General features: G+C 36.4%; 1 protein-coding gene across 7 annotated transcripts; it reads left to right on the top strand.

The window, feature by feature from the left end:
- The first annotated feature begins 171 nt into the window (after window positions 1-171).
- Window positions 172-25,840, top strand: LOC124156273 (BTB/POZ domain-containing protein 2-like). 7 transcript variants are annotated; one of them, XM_046530704.1, is made up of 8 exons: window positions 172-464; window positions 1,274-1,582; window positions 9,719-9,834; window positions 12,924-13,158; window positions 17,151-17,360; window positions 21,119-21,447; window positions 22,382-22,616; window positions 25,503-25,840. In XM_046530704.1, exons 1-8 carry the CDS (start codon window positions 450-452, stop codon window positions 25,659-25,661), a joined length of 1,608 nt encoding a protein of 535 aa, XP_046386660.1. In that variant the 5' UTR covers window positions 172-449; the 3' UTR covers window positions 25,662-25,840. The 7 variants fall into 7 exon arrangements, with proteins under 7 accessions (XP_046386660.1, XP_046386663.1, XP_046386661.1 ...); XM_046530707.1 differs by having other exon boundaries at window positions 174-464; window positions 1,271-1,582; XM_046530705.1 differs by lacking the exon at window positions 172-464 and adding an exon at window positions 561-778 and having other exon boundaries at window positions 1,271-1,582.
- Window positions 25,841-26,356: the final 516 nt, after the last annotated feature.

Consider the following 26,356-nt stretch of genomic DNA (forward strand, 5'->3'; position numbering starts at 1 on the left):
CTATTTTCTCTGGACTCGAAAGGGGTAACCCTACGTGATTCAATGTAATGTCAGCTGGTTGGTCTCGGGGGGGGGAGGGGGAAGGATATTCACCCGACGTATTTGCTAATTCATAAATTTACCTCTTTTGTGTTCGACCTTAAGAACTATTATTTTATCTGCCTTTGTTTTTAACAATACTGCTTGACATTCGGAGGGAGGTTCAGACTGCATACTTCCCCGTCTCCTACATACGGGTACATGGTGGCACGGATGAGTAATTCCTTCAGGTGCTACATGTGTTTACACTGCATCGGGGATAATTGGAGGCACTTGCGTTACCATAGAGCAAACGATTTCTCGCAGCGGTCGCCAGAATTAGACGGGTTCATTAACAAAACGCGAAAATACGATGAAGGGACTAGCATGGGTGCAGAGAGAAACTTAACCTCTCCCTAAAAATAAGGCCTATGTCGACAACTCCGGTAAATATTCAGTTAAATTAATTACATAAGGCTTGAATATAACTACCTACGAGCCTAGATATTTTATCGGTTGGCCATCGAAGTCCCTGATCATGAACATGCATGTTCATGTCCCTGATTATGGGCGTTTGTGGTTAATTTGGTAGTCTTGAAATCGATATCATTCGATACGAGGCCCGTTCGCGATGGATGATCATCTCGAAGAACTAAAGTTCATTGGCATAGTTGAAGATGTTGGAAATAACATGCGAAATATTATCTTAGTAAAGTAATGCTCCACGTCTTGCCGTATTAGTTCTTAATAATTGCTCCAGGTAAAGTACTCGGCTGTCTCATCCTACGTGTATTTGGCTCGCAAAGTAGCTAATAATAAATGTACCGAATGAATGTATATATGTAATATTGAATCTGATATATACATTCATTAGGTTCATTCTTTAATTAGTATACTAGATTTTATTGAGTCTGGTTTTGTCTCAGAAACTCCTCATCAGGATTTAGAAAACGAATGCACTGTTGTCTCTTATCTCTCTCAGATTTTGTTATCCATGGCTCCTCAGATTTCAGTCATGTAATTTTTGGTTACCATAAACTTGGGAGTTAAATTCAGCTACATATTAATGCCTTGCAAGCTCAGTGAAGTTGAGAGTGCTCGAGTTTTCTATTTGTTATACTATTTTAGTTTCTTTTGGCTGGAAGTCCATCGCTTCATTCCGCTTGTCTCTGGTTGGAATATATCAGACGTGCCCATAAATTTACCAAGATTATTAATGTTTTAATTAATTTTATATCCCCATGGTTTTCAGTAGGTAATTATGGCTTCGTTACCTCAAGACAATGATGTTATCTCGTCTACGGTGAATTCGTTGAGCGGCATGAGGTTGTCAGAAGGAGTTGGTATTGGGAATCATGCGACCGTTGGAGCACCTCAGAATATGTTGCCATCAAAAGTACCGAGTAATCATGCCAACAATGGGTCCTCAGAAAATTCGATAGAATGGAAAGAAGTTTCTGAAGGGAAGGCAGAAAATAGAAGAATTGTGCCTCGACACCAATTTCCCGTTGCCAGTGATGGACCGAAACCATCGGTATGCTCTCATCCTGCATATCATTGGCAGGTAAGTACTAGTTTCATGGATTATATAGTTTACAGGATTATATAGGCAACATTATCGATGGAATGGAAAACTGAACTGCATATTATTTATTAATTTTAATTCAGTCTGTGAACTATTCCTATTGTACAACTCCAACCATTCATGAGTTAGAATGGTTGGAGTAGCAGAGAGTAACACTTCATTTTATTATATACTTGCTAGGCTAATAGTTCAACTCACAGATATTAATTACTATTGGTGTCTTGATTTGTAGATGTCCAATTCTAGTATTGATAGCAGATAATTTTTGTGGCCATAGTTTTCACATGGCCCAGTCGAAGCTAAATTGGCTTGTTTTTACATTGTCCGTCAACTTAGTTGTTAGTTGCTACCTTGTTTTTATAGTTGTATTCAACTTCTTTTATTTGTTAGTTGGTTTTGTTTTGTGCTTGCTCCCTGTGAGCTGAGAAGAATTTATTTTTCCTCTTCAATTAATCCAGTCTGTCTGTAAATTTCTTTTTCTTCCCTAGCTCAATGCATTTAACATAATGAATATATGCTGAACTCAGCACAAACCAAATGCATCACTTTTTTCAAAACTGTACGATGTAGATTGTGAGACGTAAACAAGGGAAGACTTTTATAGCTACTACCTACCCTTACAAAAATAATTGCCTTGGTCATGTCTGATCTCCTTTTTGAATATATGTAGCTGTAACGCTTGGAATTTTCCTATCTAATGGTAACTTTCCTTCAGTCAGTGACTTCTTGAATATTATCTCTGAGAACGGTGCAATCTGTCATGAAGACACGTGTGGGTATTCCCTCCGGACCTGGAGATTTACATTTCTTTAACGATTGTAGCTGTTTAATTACCCCATCTTGTTGAATAGAGATTTAATCCATTCGTTACTCAGTGAATGGAATGTCTAAATTACTTTCAGTATCGTGTGTGGTGTATGCACTTACCAAGTGGGAATTTGAAGTTTAGCTTTGTCAATATTTTTGGTGTCAAGTTTACTTTCTTTATCAAATAACGAATCTATGGTTGAAGATTTTCCCTGAAGCTCTCTCGCAAATGACCAAAAAGTTTTCAGATTTTCTTTGAGTAATTTGCCAAGTCCTTTTTTCCTTTTTTTTTTAATTTCGCAGTGCAGTTTGCATGGATTTATTCAGTATTGAGCATTGTGCAGCGTAACTTCCTTTTGCTTCAAGTCCCTGCGATTTTTTACCCAACATAATGGACTTTTTGAGCAAGTTGTACAAGGGTAACAGCCTCGTATGCCATCCCAAATGTTTTGGGCTCGAATCCCAAGTGGGTGACATCTTCCACTGCTCAACACGAATATGCGTGTTTGTAAGAGTTGATTGTAAGAGAGGACCTGATGGCCTTAAATGCACGTGAAATAATGACAAAAGATTAAATGATTTAGTTGTGTGGGGTTTATATGTGTAATATTTAAAATTGAATTGCTTGGATCTAAGGCCATGAGGGAATGGGAGATGTCACTGATTTTATCATTCATTGTGGATGAGTGTGCACAGTGTAAATGAAGTCAAGGTTAGCGATAGATTAATCAGTGGCAGCTGGTGGTTATATCTCTAGGGTGTGCATTAGAGAAAATATAGGATGATGAAAAAGAGCATGAAGTTCAAATGAAGGCTGCTAAGTGGTACTGCATACATTGACGGACTAGGATCCTGAGCGCTGGTAGTGTAGGTGGCAGCTACACTACTTGCAAGTTACTCACCAAATATGCGTGTGCGCACTTGCGTCGTTTTGAGTCTGCTCCCAGCAACCATTTGAACATGGCATGGTCCCCTGCTTACCTGGTTTCCGGATTTCTGGTTTTCCGAGTTTCTGGATTTCGGATTTGAGGTCTTCAACTGTGCATAGTTTTCTTCTATAAATGATTCACTTTTATTGAAATTAATATACTTGAACACATTAATTTATTTAAGAAACATTACGATAACTCTTTTTAGCTGCAGATGCTAGTACTCCACCTTTTATAGGTTCCCTCTTTTTGTTGACATCCCTTAGTAACATACATAACTATAAAAGCAGTGTCACAGCGCCATCTCTGGATCAAACTACATACAAACTTGGAAAATTCAACTTGATTTAAAAAATATAACTTCAACACTTTCCCTTGTTAATTAAAGTTGAATTTAACAACATGTGCTGAATTTAGCGAGAAATACTGAAAGAGAGAAAATACTGTCTCAACTACCAAAAGTACAAAGTAATTGCTCATTGTCCTTGCTATTTTACATTAGTCCTGTTTTTCACTGGCAATATCTTCAGATGTTTCTTTTACAACAGCTTCGTCATGATTCCAGGCACTCGTTGTTCTGTGGAGATCTGTTGAACGTCAAGCTTGCCTTCTGTCACTTTCTCTCTGATGAAAAGTGCTCAATGGAAATATGTTTTCTTCTGCAATGAAACTCTGGGTTCTTTGCCAGTCTTATTGCTACTGAGTTGTCAACTTGAATGATTGGAACATTTTTAAGTTATATAATTCCTCTGAACAGTCTGCTAAGCCAAATTGCCTCTTTGATTCCTTCGTTTGCTGCAATGATCTCTACTTCAGTTGTCGAAGTTGCTATGACAGCTTATTGTTGGCTCATCCATAAAATTGCCCCTCCTGCATACCTAACGATGACTCCAGAGGTTGAACGACCTGTTGAAGTGCATCCTCCAAAATCTGCATCGCTGTAGACATCAAGAAAACCCGTATCTAAATTGATTTGATAGACTATTCCCAGATCCAATGTCCCTGCTATGTATCTATTTGAAAACTCTCTGACTTACCACATCTCCTTGAGTTGGAATTTCGAGTGTCCTCGAAAAGAATCCGACACTGTCAGCCAAGTTTGGTCTTGTGCCAAGCATCAAATACATCCGAGTTCCAACGGCCTGCCTGATAGGAAACCTTGGTGCCTCGTCATCTTTCCCTGATGTGGAAAGGTCTTGTGCCAAGCATCAAATACATCAGAGTTCCAACGGCCTGCCTGATAGGAAACCTCGGTGCCTCGTCATCTTTCCCTGATGTGGAAAGTTCTGAACCTTTCAGCATTGGGGTTGATTCTGGTCTACATTCTGAAAAATTGAAGCGTTCTAAAATTTTCTTTGCATATGCTCTCTGACTTATCTAAATGAACCTCTCTTCTCAGCGAATCCTCAAAGGTCTCAGAATCCTCCATCACTTTATTGAAGAACTCCTATGTTCTCATTGCGTAATCTTCGAGTTGTTTCGGTCTCTTCAAGGTTGATCGATTTCTCAGGATTCTTCCAGATAACTGCTCAGAGTTTTCTTCCTTATCTGTATCTGACTCGCTTTCACAAAGTGATTCTATATCACTAAGTGATGAATCTTTCTTGATGTCAAACTGTGGCCCTTCTTCCCTCTCCTTTTTGTCTAATTTGTCTCTAGGCCCAATATCTTTCAATGGTAGCTTGACTTTGTCCTTATATTCTTTAATTCTCTCTTGGAATTGAACATCTCTGGAAAGGATAACTCTGTGGTTAGTTGGAACATGAACTCTGTATCGTTCATCTCTGTCATATCCTACTAGGAATCCTTTCACTGCCTTCTTGTCAATCTTTACAGTGATACCCAACTCTCTCTTGAGCATCTCTCTCACATTTTGCTTGTCATGGTGTCCCCATCTCTCGTTATACAGCTGCAGTGTCGAATTTTCTGCTTCAACAACTTTGACCCATTCTTTTTTCTCAGGAACAACTGGTTCAGTGGCTGCCTTGTACAGAGTCCCACCTTTCTCGCGACTTCCGCACAGTACTACGTTTCCATTAACTTCCAGCCAGCACTTAGTTGTCGTGGAATGAAATTTGCTATTTTCATTCCTATCTTGGGCAGCTAAAACAGATAACAGGTTTCTCAAAATATTTGGAACATACCAATTGTCTCTTAGAGTCATATTCATGGTCTTTTTTTCATTGAAAGATACAATTTTAACGGTGCCTTTCCCGAAAGCCGTGAGAACTTCATTTCCAGTGGCCTTAATGATCCAGGGACTTTGAAACTCCTGGAACTCGAGAAATAGATCGAGCAATGCGTCGCATGCTTCGTCGCTCCAGCCGATCCACCATCCTGATGAAACCATCTCGACTTTAAACATATCTTCACGTGTAGCACTCAGGGCTACTTTGGTGTCCATGGCATTGCTTAGAGGAGTGCTCTTCTTTGGTCGTCCATCAGCAATCCACTTCTTGTATGAAATTACCCAATACCCTTTCTTCTTTCGGTTGTTGCAAATTTCATTTCCTTTTGACCTCTTCAAACCTTGTCTTGACCTTGGTTTTCTGCTCTTCGCGAATAATGCTTCTCCTGCAGTGTCTCCCTCTGTGCTAGCGCTCTTCCTAAAATTTTGCACGTGCATACACAACTGGGTGATCAGCTCTTCAAAAGTCTTTTCTTCATCTTTTGACAAAAACATCCAGTTGGATCTGAAATCTTGTATTCACCCAGTAAAATTTTCAAGACTTTACTAACTCAAATCAGGTCTGGCCACACATTTTCATTTTTGGCCTTTAAGCCATTATGTATTTAGCTCAAACCACAAATTTTTTAATCTCGTGGCATGAGTAGAAACATCCTCTCCATTAATCCAGCGAAATACAAAAACACTCGGTTCATATTTGAACAGTTGGTCTTTGGATGACGCCTCGAAATTTGACTTTAATGCCTCCCATGCCTCTCGCACTGTTTATTTATCCATGATTTTCTCATAAATTACATCAGTCACCGAACTTGAACTGATTGACTTTGAGTAACTATTTCCCTTATGGAATAAATTGCTGACCTTCTTGTGCTCTTTGATTTCATCTTCCGTAGCAATAAGCAACAGAGGCTTGGCTTTCACCAATTTTCCATCAATTGCATCTAGGGCTCCTTTGTGGTAATCTAACAAGTCCCGCAATTTCCTCTTCCAAATTGGCCAGTCTGCCTCTCCAGCCAGGGGTTTGATGTGCTTCGCCAAATCCATTCTTGATGAACGCTGAATTAACGAAACTTCACAGCAAACTTTAACTCAACGTTATTATCACAATCTCGCTTGCAACTCTGAACACCAGCGTGAGCTGGGCGTGCTGTGTCCATAACCTATTGAAATTAATATACTTGTACACATTAATTTATTTAAGAAACATTACAATAACTCTTATTAGCTGCAGATGCTAGTACTTTTCCTTTTATAGGTTCCCTCTTTTTGTTTACATCCCTCAGTAACATACATAACTACAAAAGTGGTATATGAAGTGAAACACTTTGCACTTTCCACATAAAAAATTTATTACACTAGAGTCGACATGTTTCGCCGCACTGCAGCATTATCAAGACTAACCCAAGAAATTAACCATACCAATATATATACACAAATTGCACACTCGCAACATTTGAGAAATGGGGGTGGAAGGAGGGTGTACAAAAGTGGTGTCGCAGCGCCATCTCTGGATCAAACTACAAACTTGGAAAATTCAACTTGATTTTAAAATTATAACTTCAACAACCTTTGGGTGTGCACTTGCTAACTTGCGTGTATATACATACGCCACCACTGAGGTTAATATTCTTTGATTCCTGCTAAAGTTCCAGCTAATTTCATACATTCCTGATATATGTAACACCTATTTGATTTCACCCGTTTTCATGCGCGGAATCCCCTGATCAAGATTATCTTGTCTTCCTCTTATTGTATTCTTCTATGTTCAATTTTTTTGGCTTGTACTTGTTACAGATCTGCCAGGTATCCCTTTCATCTGTGGGAGAAGGCACAGGAATTGAAAGACCGCACACAAATTATGAGCTTCTTGATACTATACAATTTGCACAATGTGATCCAATTACTGCGTGTCTTTGGTGTTTTTAGTTTGGTCTTTATAAAGACCTTGAGAACAGACTGAAACCAAGGTAAAGGAATGTTTTTTTCCTTCTTCATTAACCAGACGTGTTGAAATGGGAGTCGAGACTGTGGTGGTCTCCTTTATGGTGTACTAGCTGACCCGGCGAACTGCGTACCGCCTAACATTCAATGAACTTATAGTTTAGTTGCACCATTTATAAATAAAGAGCGGCTGTATCGTTTTAATCATATTTGATTTATTATAAATTAAATGAGAACATATTGATGAAATAAAAATTATACGCATTCAGTTGTTGGCTATTTGTGTTATTAACCACAAAAAAATGTTTTTGGGTCAAAGTCCGTAGAGTAAACTTGGCTCGTTCACGGGGCAGGTTAACGCAACGCTAGACCGACGCTTGACTTATGCTGAAAATAGTGTAAGAAAAGCCCCTTTGAAGCAGCATTCGTATCAAATGACTTTAGGCACGCCAGTTATAGTATGTATCTCTGTTTGGAAAAAATGGACTGCGTAAACGTGCTGCATGCATAAACGCACCACGGTGTGCCCTACACATTCGGGTTTAATGTCTTGCGTCAAGCGCCTTCTGATAAACAGCAGTTTTTGTTTTGTTATCAGGCGCAAGATAAAGCGAATGAAGCTAAATAAAAATAGCGAAGCGAAGCAGTGATGCAGCGAGGGGCGTTTTAGGGGGTTAAAACCCCCCAAGAGGTCAGAGAACTTTTTTCTAAAAACTTTTGTTACTAATATTAGGGGGACAGATGAGTAACAAACAAAACATATTTAACTATTCACACAGCCGCAAAACCCACGATTTTGAACCATTTATCTCAAAAAATATCTGGGGGAGGGCCCCCTCACCTCTCTCTTACCTTGGCGAAGTTTCTATACCCTACAGACCCGCCAGTATTAGCTGCTCCTAACCTTAATTCCTAGATGCGCCCTTGAAGCAAAGGAAGAAATACAGCGGATGGTTTACCGACTCGTAAACATACCACATATTATTTACCATGAGAAAATGATGGGTTTTCACTGACACATGAGAACAAACATCACAAAAACTGAAAGACTGACCATGCGATTTGTTAATTGTTATCACGAATTCAACACGAATTGGAAATTGAATACGTTTTAGCTCAAAAGGGCATATAAGTTGGGATCATGGAATCTTCGCATTGAGAACTTCCTCATCTTTGAATTTTCCTTTTGAGTATAGTGGCGTGAATCTTTTTCATTATCAGTTTTTTAAATAACCAAACACGTTCCGTTGGATAGTTTTGGTTGGTTTAGGTTTCGAAAGATCATGAACACAGAGCCTACCTTTAGCTGTAAATCGTGCCGTGGTAAGCCAGGTGCGTCCAAGGACTTTAAATATTCAGATAGATAGTTGGTGACTTCGTCTTCGTTTATCACAAAGTTAAAAGATTCGAATTCATGCAGAGTACACTGACATTACTGATAATCAACAATTGCTTGGAGATTTGTTTACACACACGGTAGTTATGTGTTTGTTGACAACTCAATTCGAGCTGAGCTTACCTCTAATTCAATTATTTTAATACTATTTTAATATTACTTTAATATTTTTAACATGTTTGAATATTTAAAATTTTTTAATATTGTTAAAAGAGATCAGTCAATACATTTGTAAAAACAAAAAAAAAAATCTAATTTTTTTGACCATCTTAACAATCAACTCCTAAAAACATCCCTCTAAGATAAAGTTGAATTTTTTTGTGAACTTTTCCTATTTTTTTAAATGTCCTATATGTTATCCGGGGCTGAGACGAATCCAAAGAGCCTAATGTCATTAAAATCAGTGCAGCCGTTCTCGAGTTATAAGTGTTCTAACTAACACGATTTTCGACTTTCTTTTATATATATAGATTACAGTGCTACACATCTATTATCAATGGTTTCCAATTCTGATAACATTTTAATATTCTTACACCTATTTTTTAGTATGGCTTGTGCTCCTCTGAGAGCAATTACCCACTTCATCTTGCCCTACAATATCCTATGCTGTCCTAAGTGGAAATGCCTATAGTTATTCATATATTTTCATTACACCAGTAAAGGATATTGTGGCCTAAGGCATTAAGGGAACACAAAAATAGAATAAAATTTTGAATCAGAAACACTCATGCTCTATGGAGGGAATGCACCCAAGTTTAACTGTAACCTTTGCCCTAGTTTGGTAGGCTAAGGAGATACACCATAGGCACCGCTTTAGCCTTTATTTACATCTTATGATTTCTTTCCTCCTGTAGGCTACCAAAACAACTGTGAAGGAAAGGTTCTCTTTCTTATTCAACAATGAAATATTAAGTGATGTTCATTTCATTGTTGGAAGAGACAATCAACAGCAGAGAATACCAGCTCATAAGTGAGTGAATAGATAGTGTTTTTTCTATTTGTTTGACTTAGTTATGGGTGACAATAAATTTTCAGATATTCAGACTTCACATTTATTTGATTATTGGGATGAAATTTGCATGATATTATTGACATTTGTTTGGTGCTGTCTTCTCAATTTCATTGTCAAAATTAATGAAAATTTGGAAATTTTAAAAGTATTCATTCCATTTTTCACATCTCTAATTTTTTTATGCGGCTTATGAGATCTTTTAACAATCACTTAGATCCATCTCTATATCAAACATGATTTTTCATTTAGCATGTCTTAATTTTTTTTTTAACCTTCTGGCATTGAAATCAAAAGTGAGTGCTGGTTGTTGTTATATATATTGGTAAAAAGTTTTTGTTTTGGAAAGCAATAAGGATTTATGATTTGCAGTTTTTAGGTTATATCACATGTTAGGTTAGTGTAGCATTTTCCTCAGCTGTGTATTCTTCCACATATCCTATGCCTGTGTGGTTCAGCATGATCAGTTGGTTCGGTGGCATTGTCTCTCCCTTTCATAACTGTTGACATTGTCGGAACGCTTGGGCCTGCAACACTGCCCTCAACTGACCTTCGGCAGTATATCGAGGTTTCATATACCTTCGCTCCTCATTACTTTTTCCATCAGCGCTAAAGCACTCAATAATTTTTTGCAAAGTCTATTCATAGAGTCAGAATCTGTGTTGTTTTGAGTGGATAATCACATAAAGCAAAGATTTGATCTTTCTCTTTGCTGACTAAAGTGGCATAATTTAATTTACCTTTAAGCCATTTTTACGTGTGGAAAAAAATTGTGCATATTCAAGCTGCATCCTTTTCTCAGTTTGGTTAGCAATCACTTAAGAATAAGAGCATAAGGGCTATTTTGCCTCCTTGCGGTCATACATTTGTGGAAGAGGTCATGCAATTCATGAAATGTGCTTTTGTATGTACTTTAGGCTGTGCAGTTATGTGCATCAGAAAGAAAATTTGGAAGCAATTAAATATTGATAGGGTGTCCAGTGACAGGGAAAACCGGTAGAATCAGCAACTATGCATGAATTTTTAGTCCCAGGAATTGTGCACGAATTATTCATGAATTTTTGCTCCAACCTGGAATTTCAAAATCTTTCATTTCAAATAAATTTCGTGTAAAAATTTGCCAGTTTAACACCCATTTCCTGGCCTAAAATGTGTTTGTCGTTATTTCAAGTGCATTGGCTTAGTAGAATTTTTACAGCCGCATTGAAACATGGACTGTCAGACAAGACAGCAGAATCAAAATGTCTTGCACTCTTGACTAAAGGAACATTCAAAAGCACAAGGAATAGAATGCTGGGCGACGTCAACATCTTATGCAACAACATGATAAATTTCTATTACTAATTGTAAGTCTTTAAATTAGGAGCGTAAAATAATACTTAAAGATGATATTATTTAAAAGTATTGAAGTAATTTTGAGTTTTTTTAAACTCTCATCCATCGCTCATGTAATCATGTAAGATTAACCTGGAATTTTGTAAAATTTCCCTGGAAAACCTGGAATTATGCAAGAATTTATCTGCTTTGATTGGCTGGACACCCTGATTAATCATGTTGTTGGAGACTATTGGAAAACTTGCTCATTTTTGTTATCATCATAGTTGGTGGCTAAACACAATTTTTGAGAGAGGAAGTATTTCATGGTGATTTTGCAAGCTCTAATAATTGTATTTTACTGTTAAAATTTTGTATTTCATTGCAATGGAAGACCCTTGCATGTTCCCTGTTGTATTGTTAGAACCCTTATCATCCCTCTGTGTTGCTCAGTGCAGTGCCATGTTCACCATTTTTATGTTTTTTGTACTCGTGCATTTGTACTCATTATCTAATGCAAAGTACTTACCTTGGTCAAAGAAATAATAAATTGTGATATGTCACATGTTTAAAAGCTAGAAACTTATGTTTAAACCCCAAATCTGTTCATGTAAAAGTTATTGAAAACTTTTAGAGCCTCATCACATACAAAGTTTAGAAAAAATGCTAATATGCCTTTATCGGTCTTAAGTTATCTCCAGATACTGTCACAATAGTTCCATCAATGCAGAAATGTTTTCCAATTAGTTAATGTATTTTCTGAATGACCTTAGGGAGGCTCACTTGCTTGCTCTCTAGTAATTTTCTGGTATTTATCTCACAATAGACTCATCAGCATCAAAAATTTTAGTCACTAAATCTATATTTAATAATATTTCTTGGAGTTTTAGGTCAATGTAAAAAAATTTAATTTGACCTAAAACTCCAAGAAATATTATTAAATGTATTAAACAAGGTCAAGAATAGAAGAGGAAAAAAAATACTAAATCTATAGTGTGTGAAGCACTTGTGATCTTGATAAAATGGATGGTAATAGTAATGTCTGAAATAGACTTGTGTACCACTTTCTCATACTTATGCCGGACCATTAGACTTAAGCACATATGATGAAAGTCTCCTTGTCCATCAAAACACCCTTTCAGCAGTTCTTTGTTTTTGACTAGCTTGGATAAAAAGTTAGACCATGGATTAAAGTAGACAGACCTTCATGTTGAGAAAGTGAAGGAGAGATCTGTCATGTGCTGGGTGGCAGATTTCAGCGGTATAGTAGCGAGTGGACAATTTTAATGACCTTATTGCTTTTTGAAAAACTATATTAGCATCGGTAGGTGGATCACTGATCATCCATGCTTTTAGTGTTGAATAATGCTACTGTACAAGGTCTAGGCATTAAAGGCCCTTCTCAGAGCATTTCATTTTCTTCAGTGCATCGGTATGTTGTCATATATTATACCTTATACTACTTGTCCGTTTAGGACTTGGTAAGCCTCCCGAAATAGAGTCACTAACTTCAATTTATCTGCAGAGACTGTTCAATTATTAGGACCTCTGCTTTCTTCATTGAAAGCTTGGAAGTGTTAATTACAAATCATTTCTAGATCTATATTTTTATTGCATAGTGTTTCTGGTCTCTTTAGTCAATGTATTTTTTGTCATCAACACCTGCAATGTGACTTAATACTTTTTTGAGGATTGGTATTTTATTAAATTTTGAATGTTTACTTTCTTATTACTAGGTTTGTTTTGACTGTTGGAAGTGGTGTCTTCGATGCTATGTTCAATGGGACTTTGGCCACTCAATCTGAAACTATAGAGCTGCCTGATGTTGAACCTGCTGCATTTTTGGCTTTGCTTCGATTCCTGTATTCAGATGAAGTTTGCATTGAGCCAGAGACTGTAATGACCACCTTATACACTGCAAAGAAGTATGTTGTACCAGCTTTAGAAAAGCATTGTGTAGAATTTCTTAAGGTATACACATTTTTATTCTTAATGAATAAATATATTTATCTGTAGTGAAGAAGCTGTGCTTAACCATTTTTGGAAGAGTAACTGGTAATTAAGAGTTCATTATTTAATTTCTTTGACCAAAGTTTCTTGCTAGTGTCTTCATAGATACAGTTACTTTGTGATTTATCTGTAGTGATTTTTGTTGTTGTAATCAGTTTTAAATTCAAATTTGTTTGGTAATTGTCTTTGCTCATTTCCTGTGGAGCTGAATCTCCCCTCCCAGGTTTAGTTGGTGGTGTGGTGGGTCATGCTGCAGTAAACGTGTTAACTCTGGAATGCTTAAAGTAGTCTTACCTAGAATGCCTGACCTATCATTATAATAGGGTAGTTTCCTTCATCAAAGAAAACGAAAGGCATTGATTGCGATTCGTTACCCACAACTAGTGTATTCATAAAATTCATGTCATTTGGATTTAGAAATACCGGTTTAGAAGAATGGCAATGGTAAATTTTTATCCTCATTTGAAAAAGGCCAGATTGGGGCCCATGCGATGCCACTCCACGTGACGTCACAGGGACCTAGTTTCTATACGAGTAGATAGGAGTTTTACATCGTCTGAGGTTACCAATGCATGCATGAGGCATAGAGCTCAGGGAAACATGTCTTTAAATCACCTATTAAAACTGGCTAATGTTGGAAAGTTTTCTTCGTTTGATAAGGTATTAATAATCCTTATTTAAGCCAAGCGCTACCAGCTAGGGGGGTACTCAGCTACCTGCTAGCATCCTGTGTCGTATCAGCGCTCAAAGCCTCACCTCAAGGTCACCTCACAGGGGGGCAGCAGGAACCAAAACGACGTCGCACGGAGTTTTCCCAGCAATTATACTTAGCTGTCGCATTTTCGGGCGCTTGAAAATTTTCACTTTTTATTTAATCGCAAAAAATAGATATCGTCATTTAAAAATCTAAAAGCGTGAAATACGTACTCCAGGAGTAATATTCTTTCGATTTAGGCAATAAAAAAAGTAATAGGAAACCACCCTATTGTAGTTGACTTATCTCAAGAGAATCTTCATTCTTATAAAACAGTATTAAAGGATTAAATTGAACATATTCTCCCTATCATTCAAGAAAAATATAAATCAGTAATATTGAGTATTGGCCATTCCACCTCAATGTCACATATTGACAGACCAGAGTGTCTCAGATTTTTATATAAAAATTGTATACACATGCTTAATTGCCTCCACTCAATCACTAAAAGACAGTTTTTCGAAATAAAATTTCATTGATTCAATTTTTGACTTTTCCCATTTATGCCAATAAATTGCTTAGGATAATACTGGTTTTGGTGTACTTATAAATATCATCAGTATTATTTATTAAATAAAAGAACTTATGAAATTATACACGTATAATTTCACATGATTTGTTTTGTTGCAGTGCAACATTATCTGGTGTAGATACAGGGAATACCAACTCTTAAATGCACTAAGTGAGTGGGGGTGGAAGAATAATGACAGAAGGTGGGGGAAGGTTGTGTGAAGGGAAGAGAGGTTCAAAGTACATCATTAGGGAAATCTCCTTCATATTGACCATGTAATAAAGTAGGGTTGAGGCCGAGTGGGGTAACCGGGGGAAGTGATGGGAAATTTGCAGAGGAGGTGAAATTATCCTTCCACCCCCACTGACTAGTGATTTAAGAGTTGGTATATATGTTTCAATTACATTAAACCCAAGTAATGTCTGAAACTATTTATTATGTGAGTATTAGCATTGAAATGAATATTACTATTATTACATAAATTGTTACAAGTCGACCTTAAAATTGGGTGGTAACATAAAATCAGGAAGTACATAGAGACAAAAATATAAAATGCAAAGTACCAGCTTGGTTGATAGGTTTCATCACACACAAAAATATACAAAAACCAAAATACAAAACAAAAAATAGTAAGTACAAAAAAAATTTTGAAAAAGCCCTCAAAAACCATTTGTTACACAATACATGTCCCCATGTACATAGCACCAAATCAGCAAAAAAACATGTCTACATTTACATAGCCCTCAAAATCCATTTTTACACAATAATATATGAAGACCAAAGCAAAAAAAAACATGAAACACCAAATTCAAAAAATAAACGTATAGAAAAGCCCTCAGATTCAATTTTATTTAACCTTGTCATAAATATCTTGGCATTAGTTTGGGAGGGCTCAATAAAAATTTCCTCCGGTAAACCATTCCAATCCTCTATCCCCCGATATAGGAAGGAAAATTTTAGTCTATTTGACAGTCTGGTGTATGGTGTCACCAAAACCACTTTAACTTCAGGGATGCAATAGACTGTAAGTGACACCTTGTGCTATGATAACAATAAAATTTGCTGGCTAGGGACAGAGGGACCTGCCCATCGTGGTCATTAATATCCAAAGTAATCAGTTCACAGCTCTTGATCATTGATTATCCTTTTGTGAACCTTAACAGATTAAACCTCCACATAATTAATGGGGTAAGGAACGCATTGTTTCAGTGTATATTCTTTGTATTTATTTACCATAAAACAATTGAGGTGATGAATTAAAAATGCATTTCTAAATGATAACAGATTGATTAGCTGGACTTATTTTGCTGTGGTGCAATATTGTTTGTAGCACTATGATAGTTTTGCACTCTATGTATAGATAATTTTGTTGGGGTAATGGATGTGGTTGAGTCACTGACTTAAGATAGTGGGGGAAAGAAAGGTGTCAGGGGTGTGGGGAATGAGGGTCTTGGAATAAACCTGGAAATGAACATAGGGTAGGAGATCATGGTAGAAGTTAATTGCTGCAGCAGCGGGGTTCATGTTCAGGTCAGAAAGTAGGGAGGACAATTTACTATACAAGTTATCCTCCTCTAACCACCACGTGATCAGGCTCATCTACTATTTTTCTGGGGATGACGATGATGTGTTCTGTGTCAGGACTGGAACAATGGTACTGTAAAAATATTTTACAGCCTTATTGAAAGGAATCTTTCACTCAGATCCAAAACTGCAATTCTCTGATAGAATTTTTTGTGGATGATTGGGATGGAGAAGATACCACAAAAAAATTCCTAATTCAGCCATTCTCTCATCTATTTATAATGAAAAAACCGTGCAAGTTGCAGCCCATTAATTGGTGATACCATTACTGAGTTCTGGTTCATTTACTCTTTCAGGGAAAAGCTTTCACTGTGGGAAGAAATAGCTCAAAAGAGTGTAGACATCAATAAACCATGTGATGCCCATACACAAGGCCTAGCAGTAGCTGAGAATCAGTGACTCACTTGGATTGAGTTTGTGATGTCATGTACTCATACTCAAAAGGTTTAAGACCCTCAAATTTTCTTCACCAATAACTCTTGCAGTAGAAAAATAGACGTCTCTTCATTTTTCAACCTATCACAATTGCAAAATAAAACTAAATTAGTGATGAGTCCATTCCTTTGAATGTGATGTGCAAGTTGGGAGTGAAGTAAAATTTCCAGGAGTGATAAATTTCTTACACTTTCAGTTAAAAATCGTGAGAGTAATTAGTAATTGAGTGTAATATTAATACCCTTGAAACTAGTGCACGTAGTCCTATAATTAGTTGGATAAATAGAAACTGTTTGGAATGCCACCAAGTTTTTATTATTCCCTAATGTTTAAATTCCATCTATTAGAGCCGAAAGCTTTAGGATTAATATGTACTTAAGAATATGGTATCTGAAGAGTTAACATCAAAATGTACAGAGGTGAATGAACCCAAACAGTTAACAAAGGAATTAATTGTGCCAAACCTACAGGAGAATATGAACGTTGTTAAGAATGCCTTCTTTGAACCCATCTCATTTAAATTCCAGCCATTGTTGCCAAAAGATAGTGGTCATTTACAACATTTCATGCATTACCTATTTTGTTTAATCATGGATAGAATTGAAAATATTCTTATGGATTAAGTGTGGTATAAATTACTAAGGAGTACATTTTCTTTTTAAACTTCAGGGTAATTTGTGTTCTGAGAATGCATTTTTGCTGCTCACTCAAGCAAGGCTTTTTGATGAGCCCCAGTTAGCCGCCTTATGTTTGGAGTCTATCGATCAATCTACTGCAGAAGCATTTGCTGCTGATGGATTTGTGGATGTAGACCTTGATACTCTAGCAGCTGTTCTGGAAAGGGACACACTGAGAATTCGCGAAGCAAAGGTTTTTCAGGTAATTCATTGCATTTTTGGGTGATCTGTGCATGCTTTACTTTATATTAAAGCTTAAATAATGTGGAAATATGTGCCATCTTTAAGAAATTGGTTGCTAACTGTATATACTTCTGTACTCCTAGCTGTCTCTGTAATGAACAATGACATGCAATGAAATTTGTAACTACAGCAGACTCCCGATTATCCGGCTGCGGTTAATCCAGGTTGCAGATTATCTGTGCATGATTTTCACTCTCGTTCAATTTTTTGAGTGATCTTTATAAAAAATATAAAATCGGATGCAAAATCATCGGAATTACTGCATTAATGCTAGGATACACTGGGCTTATTATTTCTGTTAGAATCCCCTTCGTAAAAGGGAAGCGATCGCTCGCTAGCTGCATTCATGGGAGCACCGTGTTCCTGTTTTCCAAGCCTTGCAGTGCGCAACCGTGCTCCGTGATAATGGATACACGTCCCGCAGCAGTTGCAACCCGGGCAACTTGTGCGAGATGCAACTACGTGGTGTGGTGCCTGACAGTGTAGTTTCCGATGTCGAGCAGTGGTTTTGAAGCATTTGTGCAAACCACTTTTCTGTATCCGTTATCACACAGCCACTGATGTGTGGTTTTCAAAACCAGGCCTTACATGGAGCCTTAATTATAAGAGTACAACCGTGTTATTGCCGCTAAAAAGATCGTAATCTGGCGAAGAAAGCTCTCATTGAGCCCGGGAAGCACTCTAAAATAACAGAATAACTGCACAAATGATAATATATTGTTTGTTTTAGGTAAATTATGAACATTGCAAGACATTTAAGTGAATGTTTGGGTTATCCATGTTTTCCGATTATTTTAGCCGTCTCTCCCCATCATTAGCCTGGATAATTGGCCCTAAAATAGTGAATGAGGGACCCTAAAATAGTGAAATCCTTATTGTTAAGTTAATTTTTATGAGGAGAACATGTTTTCACTTAATTTTTTATGATGCCTTTCTTGTGAATAAAGTTTCAATGCAGCCGATGGAAATCATTAGCACTGGTATTATTATTTTCTATTTAGTTATGATTTAAAAAATTGAAGTTCATGATGAACCCATTTCTTCAGTTTCCCATTTCATTTCAACACCCAGGAAGAGTCAAAGCTATCATTAGGAGCTAGTACTAGCGGGATATAGTTGTCCAATGGATGTGGGGAATGATGTTATATACTTTGAAACAAAAAGTTCTCACTTCCATTAAAGACATTTGCATATTGTTATCATATATATTATTCGTTGGCTACAACATCTGCATGTATTTATTTTTTTCCATGTGAGGTAGATGGTTCCTTACAGTTACTGGCAGTAGGTGTCTGTTTCATTTTATTGGATACAGAGTTTTGATAATTTTACTGACAATGTTTAAAGCACTCTGATTCCAAGTAAGGGGTTTACTCATTGTAGTATTAAAGAGGACAGAGTTAATCTCCATGAAATCAAAAGTATAAAACAAAGATTAAATATTCATTGTGCCTTCTTTTACAGGCTTACTTTAAGATTTTGGTGATCGTATATTGACTGTGACTAAATGGCCACAGTTCATCAGCAAGAAGACTCAGTGCCAGTAATGCTAAAAATACTAGTTGGCATTTGTGTTGCCCAATTATATTTCTCTCTCTTTTGGGGTCTTTTTCATGTCATAGTATCAACAATTTAATCAGCATTTTTTTAAATTTAGCTTTAAGAATCACTCCCTGTGTAATACACTGCTAATAGACATAAAGAATGCCCTATTGTAGATGTGTTTTTTTTTCGCCCTTGCATTATCTTCATCCTTGATTTTGTTGGGTACGGGGGAAGTGTGATCTTTGTTCCACCACTTAAATATCATTATCACAGTTCAGAATATCTGCAGAGAAATTAATAAAATTCTCTACAGCATTGTTGGGTTTAAACTCTCCTATCAGAACTTTTGTTTAGGCCTGCTTACATGAGAGTTAAAATGTACAATGTTAATGTATAAATTCATGAATGTGAGGATGAATTTTGTCGTTGTTCTGCTGACTTCTCCCGCTGAAGCCCAATCCTTGACTTTTTGTTCACATTCTAGGAACGCAATGGATAGGTTTGCAATCTTCACCCAGTGTCCGCACCCAAGGGCAATCTTCCCTCCACTTGTCACCACTCTGCATTCTTGGTCGTTGAACTTACCTGAGAAATATAAGTGAGGGAAAAAGAAAGGGTGTGGCCAAGCTACCATCGTGACTTATTATCTAGTGATGAATTCCCACCGGCTATTTATTCAAAGTGCATCATAAATGACAATCATGTACCCATCTTCCTCTCCCACCCCTTAACAGTGTGGGACTTCAAATATTGATGAACTAATCTTCATTAGCACTAGTAGTTATTTGACAATCTGTCATTCACTAATCACCTACTGTGCACATCTGCTTCTCTTTCTAAGTCATGGAATTGTGAAACTCAGCTAATTTTTGTTAGAAAAGTGAAGTGTTCAATACTTGATGGTTTACATGATAATTGACTTATTGTTTGACCTTCTTTTTTCATGCTTTTTCTTCACTGCTTCCTCTGTCTGTTTCATTGATGGAATCATGTACATAATTAATTTTTAACCCAATTCCCATTGCCGTGTACACTTGTAATTTTGCACTCTTGCTTGCTTCTGATGACAGTATGATTTTCTATAGTCTAACATTTGAAGTTTTGTTCTGTTGTGATATGATTTACTAAATTTCCATGTGGAAAAATACCTATTTTTAAGTTTTCTCAATGCATGGCATCAGTTTCTTCTAGAATTTTTGACACTGAAAGTCGTGGGAAGAAACTGCCATTCCAAAATTTTATTTTTTAAATTTCAACTTATTTTATTTAAAAAAACCTGGGGTTTAATTCAATACTGATAACTGCATTAAATCTCCCTAAAGTTTTCACCTTCATGTAGTTATCATCCGTGCGCATTGGAAAAATTCCACTGATGAAGTTTTTCAAATCTGCCACAGGTGGAATATGCAGAAATTGCATTTCTTCTGCAGTTTTGAAAAAATTTTCAAATCACCCAGATGATGACTATATGAAGGCAAAAGATTTTAGAATTTCTTCTGCATATTTTGACAGAAAGTTCTTCAACGGCTCTGGTTTAATCGATTACTTGATTCGCCATTATAAAGTAGAAAAATAAGATCAATGCAGAAAACATGCTTTTTTTCAAAAAAGATATAAAATGCTCTATAAAGTAAAAATTAAAATTTTCATGTTTTGGAGAATGAAGTGTGGGTGCTGATTAGGTTTAGAAATTAATATTGCTTGGCAGTACATTCGTATCAGTCTCTTCTACACTCATTTCTAATTAACCTAAACCTAAAAATGTGATTTTTAAATCTTTTTTTATATTTGTATTATATACTTGTGAAAATGTGTGAAAGAAAAACAATCCTATACTTGTACAAGTAAATTTCATCAGGATTACAGAAAACAGTTAAATTTGGTTGCATTTATGATATTGTGGTTGTACAGTGTATGTTTAATTGCATTGTGAATTATTTTTATGTTAGTCTTCCATAAAATAGAGAAAAATTATGAATACTAATATCTAAGATACAGACTGAAGACTGATCAGTAACTAGATTCCTTAGATATCGTTATTGATAATCAAATGAACAACAGCAATCAGCGGATTATAATGATTTTGTTTTCAGGAATTGCAATGTCAGCCATTAATAGCTTATTTTCTGGTTAGTCAAATTTATTCTCATTGGTTTCCTTTTCACTTCTTAGGCTGTTGTGAGATGGTCGGAAGCAGAATGCAGGAGGCAGCAGTTGCCTCCAACTCCGGAGAATCGTCGTGCTGTGCTAGGCCGTGTTCTTGGACTAGTTCGGTTTCCACTCATGACAGTGGAGGAATTTGCTGTTGGTGCTGCTCAGTCGGGTCTGCTCACAGACCGTGAGGTGGTGTCCCTCTTCTTGTACTTCACAGTCAATCCGAAACCTCCTGTTTCTTTTGTTGATTCACCTAGATGCTGTATGACTGGGAAGGAGCAATGTGTGAGTCGTTTCCAGCAAATAGAAAGCAGATGGGGCTATTCAGGCACTAGTGACAGAATCAGGTAAATGTAATACATTCTCTATCTCAACCTTTTTTTCTGACTTGTGTATGGAAGCAAGTAAAACTTACATTGGTCTGTATATGTGATAGTATAACTAAAAGGTGATTGCATTTAATATTTTTTTCACTGTTAACCATTAAATCAATCATAACATCATTTTAGCATTTCCTATGTTCATGGAAGTGGACGATAGTCTGTGTAGAAAATTAATCCAGATTTTTCAATGAAGGAGTTGCCATTTGTTTGTGTTGAGCCCACTGTTTTTGTATTAACTTAAAAATGATAATAATATCAGCTTTCGTAAAGAATATATTCTATTAATGCTTAAAGATGCATATTCCTTGTAGTTATCAAATTCCATGGTAAAAATTGTTTTTCCGTCAAATAAGCATGTAGGCATCTGCCTTGTTATTTCATGGCACCATAATCTTCATATAATTTTTGTGGTGTGTAACTTTCTGGTGTAAATGCCTTTGGTCTCCATGGCACAAATTACTTAATGTCGACTCAGATTTGAACTAGAGGAAATAATGTGTTCAAAGCATATATTATTTATTTTTAGACTTTGGTGAAACATGCTACAGACTAAAAAATGAGAAAGACATTGCATGGGTCAATAAGATGCAAGTAATGCTATAGACTAAAAAATGAGAAAGTTGTTGCATAGGTCTATAAGATGCTAAATAGTTTTTAAATACTTTTTATCATCTTCGATATTGTATTAAATGTGATGAAATACAAAGGGAAATTGATTTCCTAATATTTAATTAAGTCCAAATTTCTATCATTAAATTCTGTCATGGTTCTACTCTACATGAATACATGACTTATTCACCCTCTGAATTTTATTCTGCAACTTTTAATCACATTTTCTGGGGAACTAAGGTCTGTGTCTTGAAAGCATTGATATCATAGTACATATATTTATTTACAGGTTTGTGGTGGATAGACGGATATTCGTTGTGGGCTTTGGGCTTTATGGTTCCATCCATGGACCCAGTGAATTTGATGTTAACATTCAAGTCATCCATTCTGCATCTGGTGAGATACATGGTTCAAATAACACAAGTTTTTGTTCAGATGGCTCCAGCCACACCTTCAGGGTGATGTTTAAAGAACCTGTAGAAATAACTCCAAACACCAGTTACACAGCATCAGCCACCTTAAGGGTAGGTGATAATTGGTCTCCATTTGTAAAGGCCTGTTTACACGGTACATTAACATGTACATGTTAATGTGGGTTTGCATGAATGATTTTTGTGGACCGGAATGGAACATGTACGAATGCATGAACCAAGTTAGAACAGGTTCTATTTTCTGTGCATGCATTCACACAAGTTCGGTGGTTACACGGTACATTTTGGCATTCATACATTTAGACATTAACCCGTACGTGTTAATGTACCGTGTAAACTGGCCTTAAGACTTTCTTTTACTGTTTAAACTGTGGACAGTATATCTTATGTTTTGCTCTTATTAAGGAATCCAAGGATCTTGGAAAACCAGATAATCTTGGGGGCGTTTTGAAAGTGCATCATCATCATTAGTCAACAGTCCTAAGATTGTTTTGATGCAGCTCTCTATTTCTCTGGAAAGTGCCAATAATCAATTTAACTTGACTATGACTTCACTTGGTGACAGAGGACAACAATCTCAAATTACAATTTATGAACTACCACCAACTGATAGAGGAGAAATCCTGTGGTCATCGCCAATTTAATGACTTCAGCACTATGGATACTATTTGAAAGCCGGTTCTCATTTTTTTAACCCTGAAATTACCACTAAATGTCAACTCTGATGGAGTTAGTTAGTTAATAGTCATATTAGATTGTTGTCCGTCATCAAGTGAACTCCAAATCAAGTGAACATAAATATAGGCACCTCTGACAATGCACTAGACTTGGTATTTTCTTGAAATTTCTGATAATAATTCATTAATTTCTGGTCTAAGATTGGAAAGTAAAAAGTTATCATTTCTAGGCTAAGATCAACTTAACTCATAGTTAAAAACTTTCTTAGATTATAAATTATATCAGTTGTTTGATCATAATAGGTTTGGTTATACATTATTGTGCAATTTTGGAAATTATTTTTCAACCTTTTTTTAAAAAAAATCCTTCAAACGCTAAAATTTTATCAGTAAAATTTGAGATTAATTAAAGAAGTGGCAAAAACAAATGTCATAAGTGCATTTTTAAGGGACTTCCTTCTGGACATGGTGTAATAAACTTAACACTGGTATGAAAAAGCAAAACGAAGACCAAATGTTAGGCTCGTTATACCAACAGCACTTTGCATTGGCTGGAATATTTTAAGCTATATATTTAACCTGCCTGCATCCAAAGTTTTTTTTTAATCATATATCATTTATTTTTATAGAATGTGATACATACTGTAACCGTACGGGCGCTGTCCCTCCGGTACACTGAAATATAAAACTAATGTGCCAGGCTAGCATCGTCGGCAGTGGGCCGTGAAATAGGTTCTCCATGAAATATGTGGCAGGTATAGGGGCGGACGTACGGAGACTCTAAGTTTGTAACATAATCATTTATTGGTCTAATAAATACCACACGTAAAAAAAAACAATGCAACACAAAGAATCCATTCATTACACAAAACCAACCAAATCATGGGCTGAGCTCGGTTGTGGGTAGATTACGAAAGCGAGAGCACGGAAGCATAAGCTAAAGTGCCGTTGCGACCCAAAAAAAAAACTGAAAGGACGGGAAACCCATGCTTCACCCAGCCCACCCCCAATTCTGCAATCAATTTGTAATGGTCTTGTGCGAGAGAGTTTACCAGCATAGGATGACCGCCGAGAGGTCGATGACAGGTCAGGTGGTATTGGCTGAAGTTTGGAGGCTGTGTTCGAATTATTTTGAAAGTTTTACAAATCATAACCTTGAAATTAACCCACAGCATTATCAATCCACCAACTAATCCCACGTGGTGAACCCAGAAGTCGGGGAAACATCTACAAATCAACACCGTGGAAATCTATGAGTCAATATTTTTATTATTTAATAATATTTTATATGGAAATAGGTAAGATTTCAACATAACTTATATACAATCTCAAAGCGTTCATTACCTATTTCTGTTAAGAAAATTACTTTATTATGATATATAGAGCTAAATATTGCAACCGTAAGCAAAATATGTCCACAGGGTGAATTGATACGGGTAACACCCAGCGTGCCAAACGGGACCACTGATGGTTACCTTCTCATATCTCAACTTTGACTCGCCTGATACTGCTAAATATTAGTTTGTACTATACAAATCACAAAAACATAGTGTTATAATTTTTAAACTAATAATGATCGACACCAAAAGCACTTCCCTTGATCGATTACTCATAACTCTTTGGTCTGCAAAAAAACCTTTTGCTGTAGAACAGACAGGAGGATCCAATGAAGTGCAAAACACAATTTACACTCACTGAAAGAAACCTTCAACTAAGTATGTGCAACAAAATGTACGCTAAGAAGCACTTATTATATAAATTGCAGGAGTCTCGGTACTGCACTGCGGTGCCACCTGGCACCCGCAGGCGTTGACAGGTTACACATACAAAGACTACAGGGTGCCATAAATTTTGTTCCATTTGGCTTTTTTCCCCTTTTTACAGTATGTATCAGATGGTGAGGCCTGTTCTTGGCTTGAGTATTCATCCAGATGTATTTTTTTCCTGTATGCTGCATTAATCCATTTAATATGAAATTATTCAGTGCTTCGATGAACTAGTGCTCTGAAAAATTGCTCCATAGTTGAAAAATTGTTGTATAATTCAACTTTGATAGAAAATAAGATTTTCCATTGCAAACTCAGATTTTGACTGAAATTTGTGTTTATACTTGGAATCACCTAACAACTATGCACCTCAAGGTTTAACAACAAAAAAACATTTTCATATGCTTGATAGCCATTTTTACTTTTTCACCAAACTTGAAGTGTTAAAATACTAATGTTTCGCTGTGGTTGAGATTTGTTGTAAAGCTTGACTAAATTTTTGTGGATAAAAATAATTAATTTTGTCATTTATTTAGGGTCCTGATTCTCACTATGGAACAAAAGGCTTAGGCAAGGTTACATTAGACTGTCCAAGTGGAGGCAAAGTGACATTCCAATTTTCCTATGCTGCTGGGAATAATAACGGGACATCAGTTGAAGATGGCCAAATACCAGAAATAATTTTCTACATTTAACTTTATGAGTATACTTGTTATTTGTTAACTATATGTTTGTTGATGTTTCTGTGAGAATAGATATATAATTCCATTATTCTACTATTTTATTTTCACTGATTGTAATTTATTAAGAGAAAAAACTGTTAATATGTTGTTAATTTTGAATGCCTGGAAAATAAATAATCATAATTTTTTAAGCTAGAAAGTTAATTCCTATTCCTACTCCACATTTTTGATTGGAAGGATTATAAAAATTTTTGGAATCTGGGTAAAAGTTGAGTGGATTTGTTTATATGTTGTGAGTTCATACAATATAGTGCTTTTGAAATCTTCTCCTCTGGGAGAGAGACATTTCTTGTTGAATTGGGAATTTGTTAAGATTGCCAAATTTCTCTTTTCATAATGCAGTAACATTTTTTTATGCAGGGTGTAAGCTTTTAATATAATTTTTCTTCACTTTAGAGCATCGGTTCCCAAACTGGGGGTCGCGACCCCCAGCGGGGTCGCGGGCCGTTCAGAAAGGGGTCGCGAGATGTATACGAATAATAAAGTGAACTATGTACTTAAACTTAGACAACCATTTTTAGGGGGTCGCGGCTAAAACGTATGGGCTAAAATGGGTCGCAGAAAGAAAAAGTTTGGGAAACGCTGCTTTAGAGCAACAAAAATGCAGTATTTTAGTTCTTAAGTTACTAATTGAAAGACTATCCAAT

This window comes from Ischnura elegans, chromosome 3, assembly GCF_921293095.1.
Source record: "Ischnura elegans chromosome 3, ioIscEleg1.1, whole genome shotgun sequence".
In the NCBI taxonomy this organism is placed as follows: Eukaryota; Metazoa; Arthropoda; class Insecta; order Odonata; family Coenagrionidae; genus Ischnura; species Ischnura elegans.

What these genes read in the sequence shown, in the direction of transcription:
- LOC124156273 (XM_046530704.1), top strand. An exon ending in CAGAGAATACCAGCTCATAA is followed by an intron (nt 9,835 to 12,923) that starts GTGAGTGAATAG and finishes TCTTATTACTAG; the next exon opens with GTTTGTTTTGACTGTTGGAA. An exon ending in ATTGTGTAGAATTTCTTAAG is followed by an intron (nt 13,159 to 17,150) that starts GTATACACATTT and finishes TTTAAACTTCAG; the next exon opens with GGTAATTTGTGTTCTGAGAA.